We start from the raw sequence: 17,671 nt of genomic DNA on the forward strand, positions 1-17,671 counted from the left end.
TTCATCACTTTAGGATATCATCCATTCCATTCAGGGGGGCTTTGCACCCATGGATGTGGACTGCCCAAATGCAAGATTCAAGCCTCGGGGGTTCAGATCCCCTGTTTCAATTACACCTTGAGGGCTCGTTTGATTGCACGGATACGACTGTGTATAATGATCCCGTCTGGACATTGTTGCTCCAGCGCAACGGTGTCCTAGACAAATTGAGTTTTTGTTTCAAGTGTTTCCCACTTTTTTTATTTTTTGTTTTTTGTTTTTGTCTAAAGTGTTGCTAACACCATTACTCCAAGAGGAGGGGTGGAACACTGCAAGACAGTGTGTTCCAAGCATCATGTGTGTCTGACATTTGTGCCAGCTTCGTGGGGTGCGAACAGCAGCGACCCACTATGCTCCCTGCACAATCAAGCGCCCCCTCATGGAACAAATATGGCCCTACCCCATAGTTTGCATTTTGTTCGACAATACCAATTGGAGGGAGGTTGTTGGATCTCAACTTTGCATGTCACTAGGTTTTTGTCCTTGCTATTCCTTGTTTGTTTGTTATGAGAGCCTTTTCTGAAAAAATCGGCTTTTGCGTATTTAGTTGAGTTAGTTGTAATAAAACTTGTTGATTCAATTTGATATCGTTAATGTTTTACTTAGGTTTGATATAATTTAATGTACTAAAAATCAATATATTAATTAGGATCACGTAAATTTGCTTGGTAAGGGTTTATAAAAATTTTTATCGAGAAAGTTGAGTTTTGTTTCTAATTATATTTTGATATTTTCTTTAAAATTTTTAAAAAATTAGTTTTAAATTATATCATATTTAATATAAATATTTATTATTGAGATGAGGGTGAGATAAATCATAATTGGTACATTATGTTTTGAGTGTATGGATGGTCTGTTTCAAAAAAACAAGTTCATACATAATTTGTGATTGATGTTAATGATTAAATTCACTTATGGCTGCATGACTAAATTCATTTTCATGTTAATGTTAACCTAAGCATGATTATGTTCTTAATTGAAATAAATCTGAACATGTTTGAATGCAATGTATTTTGTAAAATATGGTTATGTTGTGGTTTCGAGTTACTCTAGTCATGGGATCCGAATAACTTAATGGTTATAAAAAATTGTGTTTCATGAAATGTTATACATTTGTGATGATGATGCATATCTAACTTATTATTATCTATTAGAATTATGTGATACTACATAAATAACATATTTATATGATTTATATGTTATGAGAATGCATGTTGTGATGTGTGATGCAGTATATGATAAATTTTTGCAGAGTGATAGAAACCCATTCGGTTATGTATACATATGAGTGATTAGTAAAATAAATATTGAATTAAGATTTCAAAAGGAGAACCATGTAATAATTATCATAACGCACTAGCATATATAGTAGTTGTATTTACTCATAACCAAACTAATAAGATAACCCTTTAGTAGGATTTCGAGTATGTCTTACCAAAGTGTAATTATTATCTATTTTAGAGAAGGTAAACAGTTTATAAACTGAACAGGCTTTTATTTTTTTTGCTTCGAGGAGCAATACTTTGATAATTCTTTGTTCAGAGAGGTTAGAAGGTCAAGATTGCCAAATATTTGTCTTAGATCAACATGTTCAAGAGTTTTTTTTTATAGAAGTTAATGATCGTTATGACTTGAAGCCATGCTTTTAAAAAGTTTCTCTCTGTGTAACACCGTTTCTACGGGATGACTGTTTTGAGTGGTCTAATATGTTTGGTAGTGACCTAAGAGTATACCCAATAGATATTTTGTAAACAAGCAAAAAATTAAAATATGTAGATTCAGGTTAGATGCATTTGATTCCAAATTTAACTAATTGGATATTGGCTTAATTCAAGCTCCCAATTTTGCATAAAACCAATTTTGGGCCTGTACTGATATAGGGCTTTTATTATTGTTAAAATTGTTTCTTTTTATGTCTGATCAGAAAAACTACGACTAGTGAAGAATTCTCATTTCATAGAAACCCAAAGAAAGTTAAGAATTCTTTTGTTTGGAGAGAAGGGTTAATCGATGGGAGAAAACGACATCCCGTTCGAAACCAAAAGCGCGCGAGAGAGAAGAGGGAGAGGGGTGTGTGTGTGGTGGTGGTGGTGGTGGGGGAGGGGAACGAGCCGAGCCGTGCCCTCTCCAACTGGACCGAGTCCAACCCCTCCCCCTGTTGGTGGACCGGCATCACCTGCATCTCTGGCAGGGTTGTCAGGATCTCCCTGCCGGGGAAGCCATCCGAGGTCGGTGCCCTCCCTTCCTTCCGCCACTTCACCCTTCCCGAGAATAACCTCTCCGGGCCCATCCCCCCGACCATCGCTTCCTACTCCCTCGTCCAGCGACTCGTTCTCTCCGACAGTGCCCTCGCCTGAGCACTCTCCCTCCCTCCCAACCTCTCTTTCTTCTAACCCAGCCCTTTGATCATCGTCTCCCTCGCCCTTGCCATCGATGTTCTCCACACCAGCACCTCCTCCCCCCTCACCAAGCCCCCCCACCTCTCAAGGACATCGTCGCCGCCGGCGATTCCCCTTACCTCACCCTTGAGCTCTTCCGCCCCTCCAGCCACCCCCAGGGCAAGATCGGTCGTTGCCATCGCCGCCGGCAGCCATCGGCGGCGACGGTGGTGGTGAAGGAGGTAGGGAGGGAGCGAGAAAGAGAGGACGAATGTGAGGGAGAGTGCGAGTACGAGAGGTTGATCGAGGGAGAAATAGGGTTCCCACCTAATTAGGTCCCTTGAAAAACAAACATCCAAACAAAAAAACCTGGAGAAATGTGAATTCTTCACATGAATCCAAACGCACCCTAAATCACGTCAGCAACGAAAAATATTATATTATTTGCAAAGTATGATTCTAAATTTGATTTTTAAGCTTTTCACCTGATATCAGATGACGTGTTGATCATGACGTTAACATATTTTTCACATGTTAGGCATTTAGGTGTAGTTAATAATAATTAATTGATGCATGTTTTCTATGATGGCTATAGATAATAGATTATTAACTCAAAATTGGCTCCAGCAGGTGGGTTTTCGTATGGTCAGTTGTGTTTGAACCAAGCAGAGATAGGTAGTCGTATTTTCATGGAATGTAGAGTTGCTCGTGAAGTGTGGAAATGGATCTGCCATCTATTTTGGAGATGGGTAAAAGTTTCAAGATAAATTTGCAAACAGAGGGTGGCGAGTGGCCTTCCAACTTGGGATGGGAAGTGAAGAACCGTGTGTTGTTTAATCAAGAGGAATTGTCCGAAGAAAAGATGGTCGCAGAAATTCTTAATGGTGTCCGTGAGTATATATATATATGTTGCCCCATTTTTCAGAAATTCGTTCATCCAGCTAGAGGGAATTAGATCTATGCCATGGAAGCCGCCCCCCAAAGGGTATATTAAACTGTCCAGTCTTTGGCGTTATCAAAGAAAAATGGAGAAATGGTTTTGCCTTGAGAAATCACTGAGGGTGTGGTTCTCCTAGTTAGGAGGTTTGTTCCAGGGGAAAGAGAGTGGAAATGCATGGTGGAGATCTCTAATTAGAGAGGTGGCGACTCAAAATATGATCATTGAAACATCAAGGAAGGAAGTTGTTCAGGTATTTTAGCAAGGCTTTAGAGGGGTAAGCTATTAAAAGATTTTTGCGACAAATTCTTTACATGAGAGAAAACAGTTTTTATTTTTTTCCAAAATATCTCTAGATTTATTCTCGCTCGTACTTTCTCAATATGGACGTTTAAAGATTGTCATCATTAGATCATGATCTGGTGAGAGGACAGAACGGATCACGTGAAAACCAGGCATGATGATTTCTTTTTTTTTCTCTTTTTAATGGCAAAATTTTCCGCTGAAACGGGCAATGTTCTTGTGAGTGGTGACTGACACTCGAGCAGTTACGGAGAACACCAGCGAAAGGCACTCCCCCCGCACACCCAAAACAAACAAGCCAGCACCTTCTCTCGTGAACAGAACGGGCCACCCAAAGACCAGCTACGATGATGAATCGATGATCCTAAATTACCTGGCTCGGGTCGGACCATTTTTTCATGGGGTAAGAACCCGATCCACTACCAAAAAGTAGGCCACCCGTTCCATGCCTTCCATGATTATTTTGGGGAAGATGCCAAAAAGCTTGGGACAGCCCTAATCTCAACCGTCCACAAGAAACAATCCAACGGCGAGATGCTGAGTGAACACCCAAGCTTGATCCAACAACACCGAAAGCCACTACCCTCACAGAGCGAATAATTCGGTCCGTTCTTGCACCACTACCTACTTTCGCGGCAACGAGACGCAAAGGCCGAGGATGAGGTCGCGGGTGCCGGCGACGAAGCTCGGGGTTTCTCCGACGGAGGAGGAGGCGGTGGGCACGACGCCGACGGCGATGGACGGGTGGTCTCGTTCGCGGAAGAAGGGTGCGGGGGCGGTCCGGACGTGGATGCTGGTGGACTCGACGGGGCAGGCGCAGTTGGTGGAAGCCGGGAAGCACACCATCATGAAGAAGACGGGCCTGCCGGCGCGCGACCTCCGGATCCTCGACCCCCTCCTCTCGTACCCGTCGACGGTGCTGGGCCGTGAGAAGGCCATCGTCATAAACCTGGAACACATCAAGGCCATCATCACCGCCCAGGAGGTCCTCCTCCTCAATTCCAAGGACCCCTCCGTCTCCCCCTTCGTCAACGAGCTCCAGCGTCGCATCCTCCGCTCTCACCAGGCTCTCAAACAGCAGCAGCAAATGCAATTGCAATTACAACAACAACAGGTGCTTCCTAATTTCTGCCCTTTTCCCCCTTATCCGCCCTCGATTGAAGTAAATTATTAGTGGTTAAAGTTCTTTATTGCAAAGTCTGTAAAATTATAATCCCCACTCTCATGCTGATTTTCTGTTTCCTCATGGTGGTGGTGGTGGGGTGCGGGGGGGGGGGGGATTGTTGTGCAAAAGGAAGGTGAGAGCGGCAGTGGAGACGCCCCGGATTGGCAGAATGGGTACGATTCAGGCAGCGGGTGCGAGAATTTGAATGCCAGGTTTGGTGGGGAGGATGGCACGGGCGATGGCAGGATGCAGGAGAATGTGGTCGGCTCTAGGTTTCTTCCTTTCGAGTTTATCGCGCTGGAGGCCTGCCTTGAGGCTGCTTGTAGTTGCTTGGAGACCGAGGTGATTTGTTTCTTCGGAAAATTTCCCTTTTCGCTGTTTGTGTTTGTTTGATTTAAGAAGAAGGTGAGGAGTTGAATTTTCTCTTCCTGTTTTTGTCGTGGGGTGAGAATTGATGGTTCTCCTGTTGCTTGTCATGAACACTGATTCGTTATCGGAAACTGCCATTGTTATTGGATAATTGTGAGACTTACCTGTTCAATTTCTCTTTCTTCTCGAATGATTTCACCTTGATTTCTTGGAAGTGTGTGTTTTTATATGTTTCGAAGGTCTTGGTGTGAAGTATAGTGTGCGTGAAGAACACATTTGATTGAACTAAATTGCACTTATTCTCTGACTGTTGCGTCCCCTTCTTATCATGGTGATTTGATTGCATGGTTGCTCTAGAAATGGGTATCTCACATTATATAAAAATGTTCGATTCCTGTTCTTGCTTTCTTTAATAGCTTATTTTTTCCATCTAGGCTTGTTGTTGCAAATGATGAGATTGATATATTATTGAGGATTTCTATTTTTTGTCCTCTCTCTCTCTCTCAATATATATATATATATATCCTATTAGCTCAAGAATCATTCTAATGAAGTTATTCAACAAGCATTTGCAGCTTCATTTAGTGTTAGGGTGTTAGTCCTTTTGGCCCTCCTAATTCAACGGGTCATAGATTTGCTATGGTTCATTTGGAATACTTGCCTGATGTTGCAATCCTCATTTAGCAACAATTCCTCTATGAAGGATATTCATAGCATTTCAATTCTAATGAGCATGCTTGTGAAAGGATAATGTGTGTGTGGTGCATGCGCACACGTAGAAGGGGATTTGAGATGTGACATTGAAGTAGAAGATAATAAAAACTAGTAGGAGGGAATAGAGGAGATTGGGTAATCATGTCTCAAACACATATGAGCCAAAATTTCTTCTACCCCGTAAGGGCTAATTAAAGGAAATGTCAAAGCTTGACCATTTGATAATTGACCATGTGCATGTTTCCTTGTTGTATGTGGGCACAAAAAGGATAAATAGTGTTTAGGTCCTTTTCAAACCATAGTCACTGATATCGCCGATGTTTTGAAAATATTGTGATATTATAAAAAATTTAAGGTAAGCCAATAATATCCAAAAATATTGTAATATTTTCAAAATATCACCAAGAATCAAAATATCACACAATATTATCGCAATATTTTTGTGATATTTTTGAAAAAAAATATTATTTTTATATATTTTAATCCCATTTTTTGTATTTTAAAAACTCTTCAAACTTATTAACATACATTCTTTAAGAAAACTGATACAAAACCTATTATTTTCTTATCTTTCTTATTATTTTCATAATTTTTTATTTTTAAGACTTCCGAGATTTTCCTAAGAAACCCCACTTATTAAAAAACTCTCAGAGAAAATCCCTTGACAAGAAATTACCTTGAATGATACAGTCATACAGATGACTATGTTTAAAAGTATCCAAGATGTGAAGAAGTGACCAATGCCAAGTGGAATGCTGGTTTTCCTCCTTGATTGCAACATTCTACTTAATATTAGCTCCCACATCTCAACTTAGATATGCCATCCATCTTTCCGATTTTAATGAAGAAGGTTTTCACCTTTAACATACCATGCTTGCTCCATTTCCAATTTTAGTCATGTCCTCTATGGTTAGACTATTGGATTGAATGCCTCTCAAGTTCTTTCCCTAGACCCTCTGGTCTCCTTATCTTTAAGGACAATATGGTGAAGAATTCCAACACGGTTCGTTGCTTGACCAGTGGCTGCTCACTTGTACCCCAACATAAACCTTGCTTTTGGTGGTAGAAACTTATCTCCCAGTCTACACATCAACAAAGAAAGTCATAGATGGAGTGATTCTTTCATTGTCGGATTCACAATTGACAGTCCAGAATAAAGTACTTTCTAACTTCTATTATCCATGGCTTGCATAGCAGCACCCTAAAGGTTAGCAATTTCCAAGGGATTCTTGTAGCTTTTAGTTTCCTGCTAACTTCTTGCAACACATTAGGTGTGCTTGGAACCCTTTATGAAGAGAAGCAGGATAATTTGGGATATTGCATTGTTCTTAACGTACTACTTCCCAACATACCCCTTTTTATAGTGCATTTTAAACACTCTATTAGCTAAGAAACTGATTCATATTTTTAAGTTTACCCTCAGCTCATTTGTCCAAATTTCTTGTTTCCTCCTTGCTAGGTGTATAAGTGTGTATTGCTTCACTTCTATGTCACACAGACACTTCACTTAGCATGTGTACCTCATATCTACATGACACAACACTAGGACACTTCATGGACACAACACGACACTTCATGGGCACAGTCAAACCGGTTTCATACAGTGAACATTGTGTCATCAACTTTATCTATTTTCTTTTATGAACTTATTTGCTTGTTTCATATTCACTTGATTTCTTTTTATTTTAAAATTTGTCATCAATTACATTACATTTCAAATTCAATTTATTTCATTATTTGATATTCCTGATTATAGCAATTTAGAATTGTTGTTTTATACACACACACATACATACATCTATGTGTAGACAACCGTGTCCCCGTGTCCTAATTTTGGAAATTATCGAATCATACCAAGTGAATCCACATTGTGTCTTGCTCCTGCATCCGTTATCCATGTGACATAGCTTCACTTGTTGTAGAAGTCACAAATGGCCTGTTTTAGAACATTAGGACACTTCATGGAAATGTGGATACTGTTTTAGAAGTTTGAGGGCAAGAAAAAGTAATGAAAATTCAAACTTTTAATAGAATGATTTATTGTAATCAGACAATTGAGATGTGTATCAGGCTAATAAATTATTGAATATCATATCCATAGATAATACATAAATATAACTAAAAGAATCCATCAATGACAATCACATTCTTCAAAGCAACTAGTAAGAGAAAACAACATGTGGCGCAATCGATAGAGCATCTCATACGTCCAGAGAGATTGGTTGTATTCTTTTGATCACTAAAACTCCTCAAATTTTGTATTGACGAGTTATCTTTAAAAGTGGGAGAAGAATTAATATTTTAGAAATTTTAAATGATACTAAAATAATAAAGAAATCTGGCCCATGTGGCTGAAAAAAAAAGAAACTAATGACAGTTCTGGTTCTGAGGGTGTTTACAAGATAAACCTTTTCTGAAGTGTATCTTGAGATAGAACCTTTGCATCATATGCATGTCATGTTTAAGGTACAAGTTGTATCTAGTCAAATTGCTGCATTATATCACTTAACAATTTAACTATATTGAATGCATTGTATGATGCCTTATGGGTGCATTTGATTACCTTGGATCTCAGATTTGAGGATCTGATGTGGCATGGGAAGGAGCTGATGTGGTGAGGGGCCCGCTCCCAAATCCCAGGCAATCAAATGTTGTATCTTCGATCCTCACTTTTTGAGGATCTGAGATTCATTCTTTAAGGAAGATTCACATATCTTTGTCCAGACTTGGGGAGGTCATGATATGGCCCATGGCACTTCACACCCGCACGCATGAATGAGAACGTAAAGGAAACGAATGGGTTGAAGAAGCACAACGTCCGAATGGATTGTGTTGTCGAATTGGAACTTCTTAGATTTGAAAATGTTAGGCAAAGACATCGTCGAGCACAACGATGAGTTGAGTGGGGGAGAGTATTGCACACGAAGTCTCAAAGAGCCTTGTAGTGTGCCATGGTACGGGACTTAGCACGGTGCATAGTGCGGAAGAGAGGGGTGCATGCCATTGAATGTGCTTTGTGCTGGGTTGTGCAAAGTGTGTGGCATGTGCACGGGCGTGGTGCAGTGCAGTGGCGACAACGGATGCTTGGGCGTGTGCGAAGTGCAGTGGAAATGCCCCCTAAGAGCAATGGATTGGCTGGCCGCGGCGTGCATGGGACAACTAGGTCATCCTCGTAGCAAGCAGGCCCAAATTGAGCCTGCCCACATGTGCACAGACCATGCACGGCTTGTTGCGTGTTGCAGCAGGCGTGCAGGGGTTGGATGTGCATAGCCGCGCATGTGTGGGCCACTGCTGCCCGTGCAAGGCACACACGGCACCCACACGTGTTGTGCGTTGGTGCACGCATGCGCGATAGCGTCGGGCGCACGGTGCACAAAGCATCGCACGCGTTGCGTGCAGCGCATGGCATGCAGAGCGTGGCGCGTAGTGCGCGTGCATGGTTGTACGCTATGGCACGCGACAACGTGCTGCAGCACGTGCATCAACATGTGGTGCTACGGTGAGCAACATCGGCGTGGCACGTGCAACAGGGTGCGCGGCGCATGCATGGCTGCTTGCATGAAATCTTGAAGTGAAAGTTCAGCGTGCATTTGGAGTTGTTTGGGGCCAAGATCGAAAATACTTCGTGTAAATGGACTATGGGGAACACGTTGGTGAAGTTGGATTCAAAGAATTTGAAAGTTGAAAAATTTATGGTTCTTCAAATGTTTTTTGGGTTCCTTCTACTAGCGGGGGATCAACTCCCAAAACACCTATATAGGGGACCTCTTGCTTGAGCTGGTTGTCCTGTCTTGGCACCAGCTTGGCACAGGCAACTCCTATATCACACAGGCAGTACGGGGAGTGCATGGGGGTGTCCGTGTGTAGTGCAAATCCCCCATGGGACGTGGGCATTGGCCTTAGGTGCACAGAGAGGCGGCCCTTGGTGTGCGGTGCGGTCCCAACCAAGCATGGTGGCACAAGACCGTGCGAGTGCGTGCACAGTGCCGACGAGCGAGTCTGAGTGGTGTTGTTCACTATGACTTGCTATCATCAACTGGCCTTCGGACTGGGGTCGAAAGACCTTGTCCCTTTGGTGGCGAGGTTATGCTGGGGTCGTGCTCTGGGGATCGCTATACGCTCCATGACACACGAGGCTAAGGCATTCGTGTATTGTTGGATTCAGATGGTCGAAACTAAGGAATGGTGACTCAGAAGGATGTTCGGAGGCTTGGCACGCATCGGCGATGCATAAGGGACACTCGATGCTCCTCATGACCCGCATTGGATGTTGGTTAAGTCGGCAATGTTGCGAAGGCACATTTCAACCCATGTGACAGCGCGCACTTGCCTATGTGAGCGGCAAGGCGCGTTTAGCCCTTTGATTGGAGGTGTTGGTCGGTATGAGATGACTATGCACATAAGTAGCTATTGGATGCGCGACGATAACATATTTCTTGAAAGGAAATTTCGCTAAGTTGAAGTTCCACTGTATAAGAATATTACGTGTGGGAAAATGTGTTGTGAGGCTGACCAGGCTGCGAGACCTAGTGCCGCACGGGCGTTCCTTAGCTTGCAAGTGCGAAAAAATTGGGCCTTAGAATTTAGCCAGTGATAACTGGTATCAGAGCAGGTTTGGTGTCAGCGTGGCATTGGTCGTCGAGTTTGTTTTGAGTAGGAGCATACGAGTGCCTAAGTGGTGGATATGTTGGAGAGCCTTTGGTTGAGTTTCTCTTCATGTTGCCAAGGTATTTTCGAAGCACTGAAGTTGTGCAACTGTCTCTCCCTCTATCCTAGGTTGCAGCGCCCTCCACACAGGTGCTCCTTGGGTGTTGTTGCGGCCTGGGCATACCCAGGGAATCAATAAGCCTTTCAGAGCCTTGCTGCAGGCATTGAGCAAGTTGACAACCCGTTCCTAGCATAGCCGCAACCCTCTCTCACCGTGGGTGTCTCATATAGGCCATCTCTCATGAGATTGGGCCTCTCCCATGTTTGATCTACCAACTTCATGCACTATTTGGGTAGATTCGTTGATTCTCCTTGTGGTGGATGTCACGTTAGCAGCGCCAAACTAAACCCCGCATCACTGATTGTGCAAGTACCAATCGGATCTCGACGTAGAGAGTGTGGGCCGCACTAGTTAGAGTCAATGGAGCACCAACACGAGGTGCTCGACTCCCACCTTCACGACCAAGGTAACCCCTCCAACGATTTTGGTGCTTTGGTCTAGATGATGAGTGAGATTGATGATAGATGATATGTGAACATCCATGGAGCAGTGGTTCGATTAGCATGAGCTCCACACCAAGAACCTTGAGTCTTGGTGTGTGCAACAAGAAAAGAGGCCCCTGCACGATCCCTTGGGATCTGTGCCATCCTTCGCACTCCAAGCGTTCGAGGAAAGGCCACAACAGCCGGTCACGACTAAGTCCTCTGTGACTCCCCTGTTCGATGCCGCCCCTTCACACCATCTCGGGGGATCCCATGGCAGGCCAGAGGTTCCCTCACGGCTTGTATTTGTTGATGTACCCCTTCGACCAGCCAACCCCTTATGTGGGCAGTATGAGATCCTTGCCTTTCATCCGTTTGGTGAAAACCCACAACCCCAATACCGCAACATACCGGACCGAACACATGCGATGATGCCCGGTCAAGCCCGCTTGCAAAGGTATGATTTTCCTAAGGTGAATGTATCTAATGTTCATGATTGGCTGTTCAAGGCCCAGAACTTTTTCATCGCCGAACACATCTGTTTCCTTGTTGGATGCGGCCATATTGGTAGGGTATTTTTGATTGTGCGCTTCTCTAGGAGACATGCCACCGCAATAGAGGTGCAGACTGGGATACAATCATTAAGAGGCCAAAGATGTCTCGCATGCTTGTGAACATTCAACAAGTAACCTGATTTATGCTGCTGATATGCTTGGTTACAAAATAGTGTCGTCATTAGCAATCATTGTTAACGTATGCACTCTAGCTGTTTATGAGTCTCAGGTTGATTGAGGATAGCCACCAATTGGTAGGAAATCATTGATTTTTGATGCTTAAACTGTCGGTTTAGCTCTCACTCTAACCATGCTCGTTATATTTCATCATCATTGGATGATGCATCAATCTAAGCAGTTAAATTGAGTAATAGGCTGTTGGAGATTTTTGTTAAGAAGGATTGTTATCTGTTCTGAAAAGGAGAAGCTGATTGAGCAAAATATCATGGATCACGCTCATTCTTAAACCATGTCAAAACAATCATTTATGCCAATTGCCAAGTCTTTCCTATACCTTTATTTACAATAACACTTAGTGTACTATTCATGTCTTGCTTGTTTAGCATTATTCTGTAGCTCATTGTGTCTGGCTATATTTTCTTTTGTATGTTTGCCTCGTAAAAATCCATTTATATATCAGGCAAGAACACTGGAGCAAGAAGCACATCCAGCACTTGATAAGTTGACATCCAAGATTAGCACCCTCAATTTGGAACGTGTCCGGCAGATTAAGAGCCGCTTAGTTGCAATAACTGGTAGAGTCCAAAAGGTCTGTATGTTCTTTATGTATCTTTTAGTAATACATGTTCTTTGCCATCTCTGCATTAATAGTCTCAAAATTTCATTTTGACATCTTCAACATGTGTAAGTGCATAAAGCATAATCAATCTTAGGGAGTCGACCTATTCTCTTTCTTGGTTCTAGTTACTAGAGGTGTGAAGGAAAGAAACCAAGTCATTTACCTGGTAGCTCAGGGTTGGCTTACACCAAATGCAGGCTCGATTGAGCATAAACAAGCATGTTTCTTTACTCCCCCTTAACCCATGCTTTAGCCTGGATATTGCACCTCCAGTTTATGGGGCTCGAATCTTGGATGCCCAACACTTCTAAATGACCTTCATGTGTGTATATGTGTGCTTTTCCTGTTATGCCTACTAAGCTTGAGTACTCGTCCTGAGCTTGGCTCATTCCATTTGTGATCTCAGACAGGCTTGTAGACAAACCAAGCTTGAAGAAGCTTGTAAATGAGCTGAGATCAAGCTGCCTCTATGTAAGCTTTTTCACCCTATTGGTTATCCTAGTTCCTTTCCCATGTTAGGAAGTTTCTGTACCTACCAGTTTTGAGTTTCAGCACTGTATTCATAAAGAGAGTTCTTTGACCTCTATACCGATGTTTATCAAAATCATGCTGAATTGGCCCCTTAATGAAGTGAAAAGCGGGTCAATTTAGCTCTCTTTAAAAATCGGCCAATTTTTTATAATCACCAGAATCAGTCTAATTCTGCATGGATTCCATTCATTTAGAATTTCTTAAAAAATATATTTATAAAAAATAAAAGTAAATTTTATCATTTTTTTTGGAAAACGGATTCACTTGATGAACAATTTTGACAGCATTTCCTTATACTACTAGATCCAATGCTTGTCTCTTTTTTTCCCTTTCTTTATGTATTGTGTATATCTCTGGAAAGTTTTTGTCTCATATCGAGTTAGCCACGTGGTGCTTATTGTCTAGAGGGAAAATTTGTGAAGATGAACATGTTTTTTCCTGGAAAACTTTGAAAGTGTAAGGATCTTCATTTGAAATTTATTTGTGGTTTTCTTTCATTGTTTATTTTGCAAGTATTGGTTTTTCTCATTCTTTTGTTAGTTATCCTCATGTCTGTTCCATTGTTTGCTGAATAGTGAATACATCATTTCCAGGTCAGGGATGAGCTTGAACATCTACTAGATGATGACGAAGATATGGCAGAGATGTACTTAACGGACAAACTGATGGAGCAACGGCTTGATGGATCTGCTTCTTTTGCTTCATTAAATGAGAGAGGAGATATGATGGAGGACATGGAGGATGGCAGGTATTCATGGTTATGATAATACTTATGTATCTCTGAAAACTATGCTCCTTTTAGAAGTGATTTGAAGGGAACAACCTGTACTGCTACAGATGACCCTCCCACTGAAACCACTGCATCTGTATGTCAGGATGCCTGGTGGAACATCTTCGGAAGCAAACGAACTTACCAGTAGTTACCAAGCTGATATGGATAACCAGGACAATCTACTTAATGAGCCTAACATACTTAGAATAGACAGCCACGGGACTCACACTATAAGCACAGACAGTAGCGGCAAACATCTTGATGTGGAGGAACTTGAAATGCTCCTTGAAGCATATTTTGTACAGATTGACGGTACTCTTAACAAATTGTCTACGGTATGCAGTTTAAATGTTTCATTAAGCTTATGTGATTTTTATCTACTTTTTTTGTTTTCATTTTGTCTCCGTACACAAGGGTAGTCAGAGTATCGAAGAGTACCAATATTACATGCTTTTAGGACAATTACTCTGAAAATGTGATGTAGCTTTCCTTTACAGTTCCCTCTTCTCTCTCTTTGGCTCATTGATGCCTCTGGCATGGATTGACATGTTGAAACCACATTACCACTGAAAGCTATAAGCAAACCTTTTACAAAATTTTACGTCTCTAGTGAAGGATACTCTATGAATTTCCCTTAGCATTTCCTTTTTTTCTCCATCTTTGGTTACTAAACTGCCTGTGACATGGGTTGGCATGGTGGAACCATAATTTTGAGCAAACTTCTATAGCCATTCCAGAACATTTTGAAGTTCCCTAGTCAAAGATGCTCTGTGTTGCTTTTTGTTTTCTTTGGAATTGATGCTTTTTGTAATTAACTAAAACATTTTTCTTCTTTTTCATTTTGTAACAATTTATCAATGTTGCGGACAAATTGGAAAACAAAAGCTCATGGAAACATGGTTTCAGTCATGATTGGCTTTTAAAATTTGGTGAGAATCAATAATCCCCAAATGTTATCCACCTTGTAGCTTTCCTCGTGCTATTGTTCTAGTAGAAAATTTGGGTTTGCCTTATTCAAACTTCTACAAAATTGTACCTCAATTCTACTTGCTCATGAATTTTCACAATATCAATCACTTATCAAGGTAGAACCAATGTTGTAAGTATCGTACCGTTGTACGATACATATCATTACTATTTACTCTAACGATACTATACATAGTCATATCGTGATATCGTACTATATCATACAATACACTTCAAGCGTACTTTAAAAGGCCCAAAAAATGAGATAAGGTAAAAAATCCTCGTTCTTTGCTTCATTTGTGTATGATTGAAATTGAAGGAGGGTATGCACCTTTTTTTTATATTTTAGAAGATATTACTCTACTTTTAGTTTTTTACCCTTAATCTCATTTTTTGTACCCTAAAAACTCAAAATTTGTCCTTAAGTGTGTTATTGAGCATCGTTTTATTAGATTTAATAATCCGTGCTCTAGGCAGTCGATTTTGGGTGGAGGTTTTGGAGGATGCCTCTCAAAGGATTATGTATTGAATTATTGTGCACCAATTGATTATTTGAAAGGAATAGTGAAGTTTAACTTTTATGGTTTTATAATACATGAAGGATTATATGGATTTGAATGTTATGTTGTGGGGCATAGCAACTCCATTATGAAATTATGTAGATATTGCATTCTTTCTGATATTCATGTTGATGTTCTTACTAGTCTTATAGAAGATATAAAAAAGGTATGAGTGTGTGCAACATTTGTCAGAGAGAAATTGTCAGAGGTGTTCTCTGATTCAGAAGATGAAGATGACCCATCATCATCTCAGGCACTGAGCGATGCAATAAATGAAGTCATTGAGCTGAAGTTTGACCTTTATATATACATATGTTTCTAAACACACTGTTTAGTTAAATGTATTGTTCTGTTAAATGTTAAATGTTTTGTGTTGTTAAATGTATTGAGCAATGCATGTTGTTAAATGTTTAATGACATATCTATGTTTATTTAGTCTTATTACATAAATATATTGTGTCGTATTCTATGTTTTTTTTTTCATTTTTTAAATTTTTAAAATTTTTTTAGTGAAATTTATGATTTGTTACGATATCATCTTACTTTGAGCCCGACCGATATGGGTTACGATACGCTACTTACAACCTTGGGTAGAACTGTAGGTAGGGTAGTAGTAGATAGTTCTAATGGAATGTTCAGAGATGCTTACTGCGAAATAGAAAGGAAGAAAAAAAAGGCATTCTGAGTGACAGACTTATCTAGCAAAAAAAACTATATTGAATATAGTAACACTTGAGAAAACTTGTTGCTTGCTTTTAGTTTCTGACATCGTGCTGATATTTTTTCCCCTCGTTCACTGTTTGTTGCATGTTTACCATAGCTGCGGGAGTATGTGGATGACACTGAGGATTACATCAATATAATGCTGGATGACAAACAGAACCAGCTTTTACAGATGGGAGTCATGTTGACCACTGCAACTCTTGTTGTGAGTGCATTTGTCGTTGTTGCAGGTATTTTTGGCATGAATATAACCATCGATTTATTTGATAAGAGCAAGGCTGGGATGCCTGAGTTCTTGTGGACCGTTGGAGGTGGTGCCACGGGCAGTATCATTATCTACATTGTTGCCATTGCATGGTGCAAGCACAAGCGCCTATTGGAGTGAAGGTGGTTCTACTCACAATATCTTTGTTTCTCTCATTGGCATTGCATGTTGTAAGTACTGTGCCCATTGGATTGAGGTATGGATGCCGCTGCTAGTCAAGAGTATCTGTCCTTCTGCAGGAATCCTTAATAGAATTTACCTTTGAGTGAGGTATTTCTAAAATTTTCTTTTATTTCACATGTAAAAGTTTTTGGTTCAAGTACTTTGATGTAAACAGGACAAGTTGGTTCTTCAGCAGTGTAATACTTGTCCAACTGTTGCAACAGTTGGATGTGTAGAAAATAAAGGTTGGCTGATTGAAACCATTCAACCATTGAAGTACATATGGGCCTTTAAAGTACTCCACTTAAATTGATCTCCAATGCATTCCTCTTTTCTCTCCTATATTCAGAATTCGTGTACTCTTTTAACCAAATTATGTAGTTAGGTAACTTTCAAAGAACTGAAACCTGAGACGAGTGCTGTTTTAGGCCGCTCACGCTGGTTGTTGATTTTAAGGTTAATTGTGAAGTTAGCAACTAAGAAAAGAAGAGCCTGGATAGGTCACAGCTTGACTCGCCTACTGGAGGAAGTACATGTCTCAGAGGCCCCGGGCAATCTACTAGATAATGTATGCCGCCTGCACCATAATGCATTGACTGAGCACCTCTGTTGGGGAGTGGCAAGGCAGGGGTTCTCACACTGCCAGCATAGCCTGGAACCCTATTTGCATAAAATGTATGAATCCTGCATAAAACCTGCATATGGCTTGCTTCAAACCAGCTTGTAGTACTGTGCTCTTCTGGCTGCTTTTTCATTCGTTATATTCATCTACCAAGAGTCATACCTAAAATGTAATGCTTTGTAGAAACCACTCCAATCCATTAAGGCAATGCCCATTCATAATGTGTTGCTTCATTGGGCAGCCCATGAATGAGTCTTGTAATTCACCGTCAAGCTCAGTGTTGTTAAGATTGATGCAAATTAGTCCAAATTGGTTGATTTGCATCAGGTTGATGGTAAAACACATTGATTAGGGGATTAAAACGGGGTTTCCAATAATCAGCACCCCCCCCCCCCCCCTTGAATTGAAGGGATCGGCCTACCAAAACAGGGGTTCCCAATAATCAGCCCTAAACATGGTTTGCTATTCATGTACATGATACATCTATATTGGGATGTTATTCAGTGTGCTGCACGAGAATGGCCATACTGAAAATGAAAGACGGAAGGAGAAATCAAGTGGGAGCTTCTAAGTGGCATAAAATGCAAGCTACAATGTTAATTGTGGAATTCAAGGTGAATGT

General features: G+C 41.0%; 1 protein-coding gene across 1 annotated transcript; it reads left to right on the forward strand.

Annotated features, from left to right (window-relative positions):
- The first annotated feature begins 4,257 nt into the window (after positions 1–4,257).
- Positions 4,258–16,736, forward strand: MGT4 (magnesium transporter 4). The gene is made up of 6 exons (XM_090008544.1): positions 4,258–4,771; positions 4,952–5,164; positions 12,290–12,418; positions 13,573–13,727; positions 13,855–14,086; positions 16,098–16,736. The coding sequence occupies exons 1-6, from the start codon at positions 4,316–4,318 to the stop codon at positions 16,383–16,385; spliced, it is 1,473 nt and encodes a 490-aa protein (XP_089864670.1). The 5' UTR covers positions 4,258–4,315; the 3' UTR covers positions 16,386–16,736.
- The last annotated feature ends 935 nt before the right edge of the window (positions 16,737–17,671 follow it).

This window comes from Nuphar pumila, chromosome 6 (genome assembly GCF_984573655.1).
Source record: "Nuphar pumila chromosome 6, dmNupPumi1.hap1.1, whole genome shotgun sequence".
In the NCBI taxonomy this organism is placed as follows: Eukaryota; Viridiplantae; Streptophyta; class Magnoliopsida; order Nymphaeales; family Nymphaeaceae; genus Nuphar; species Nuphar pumila.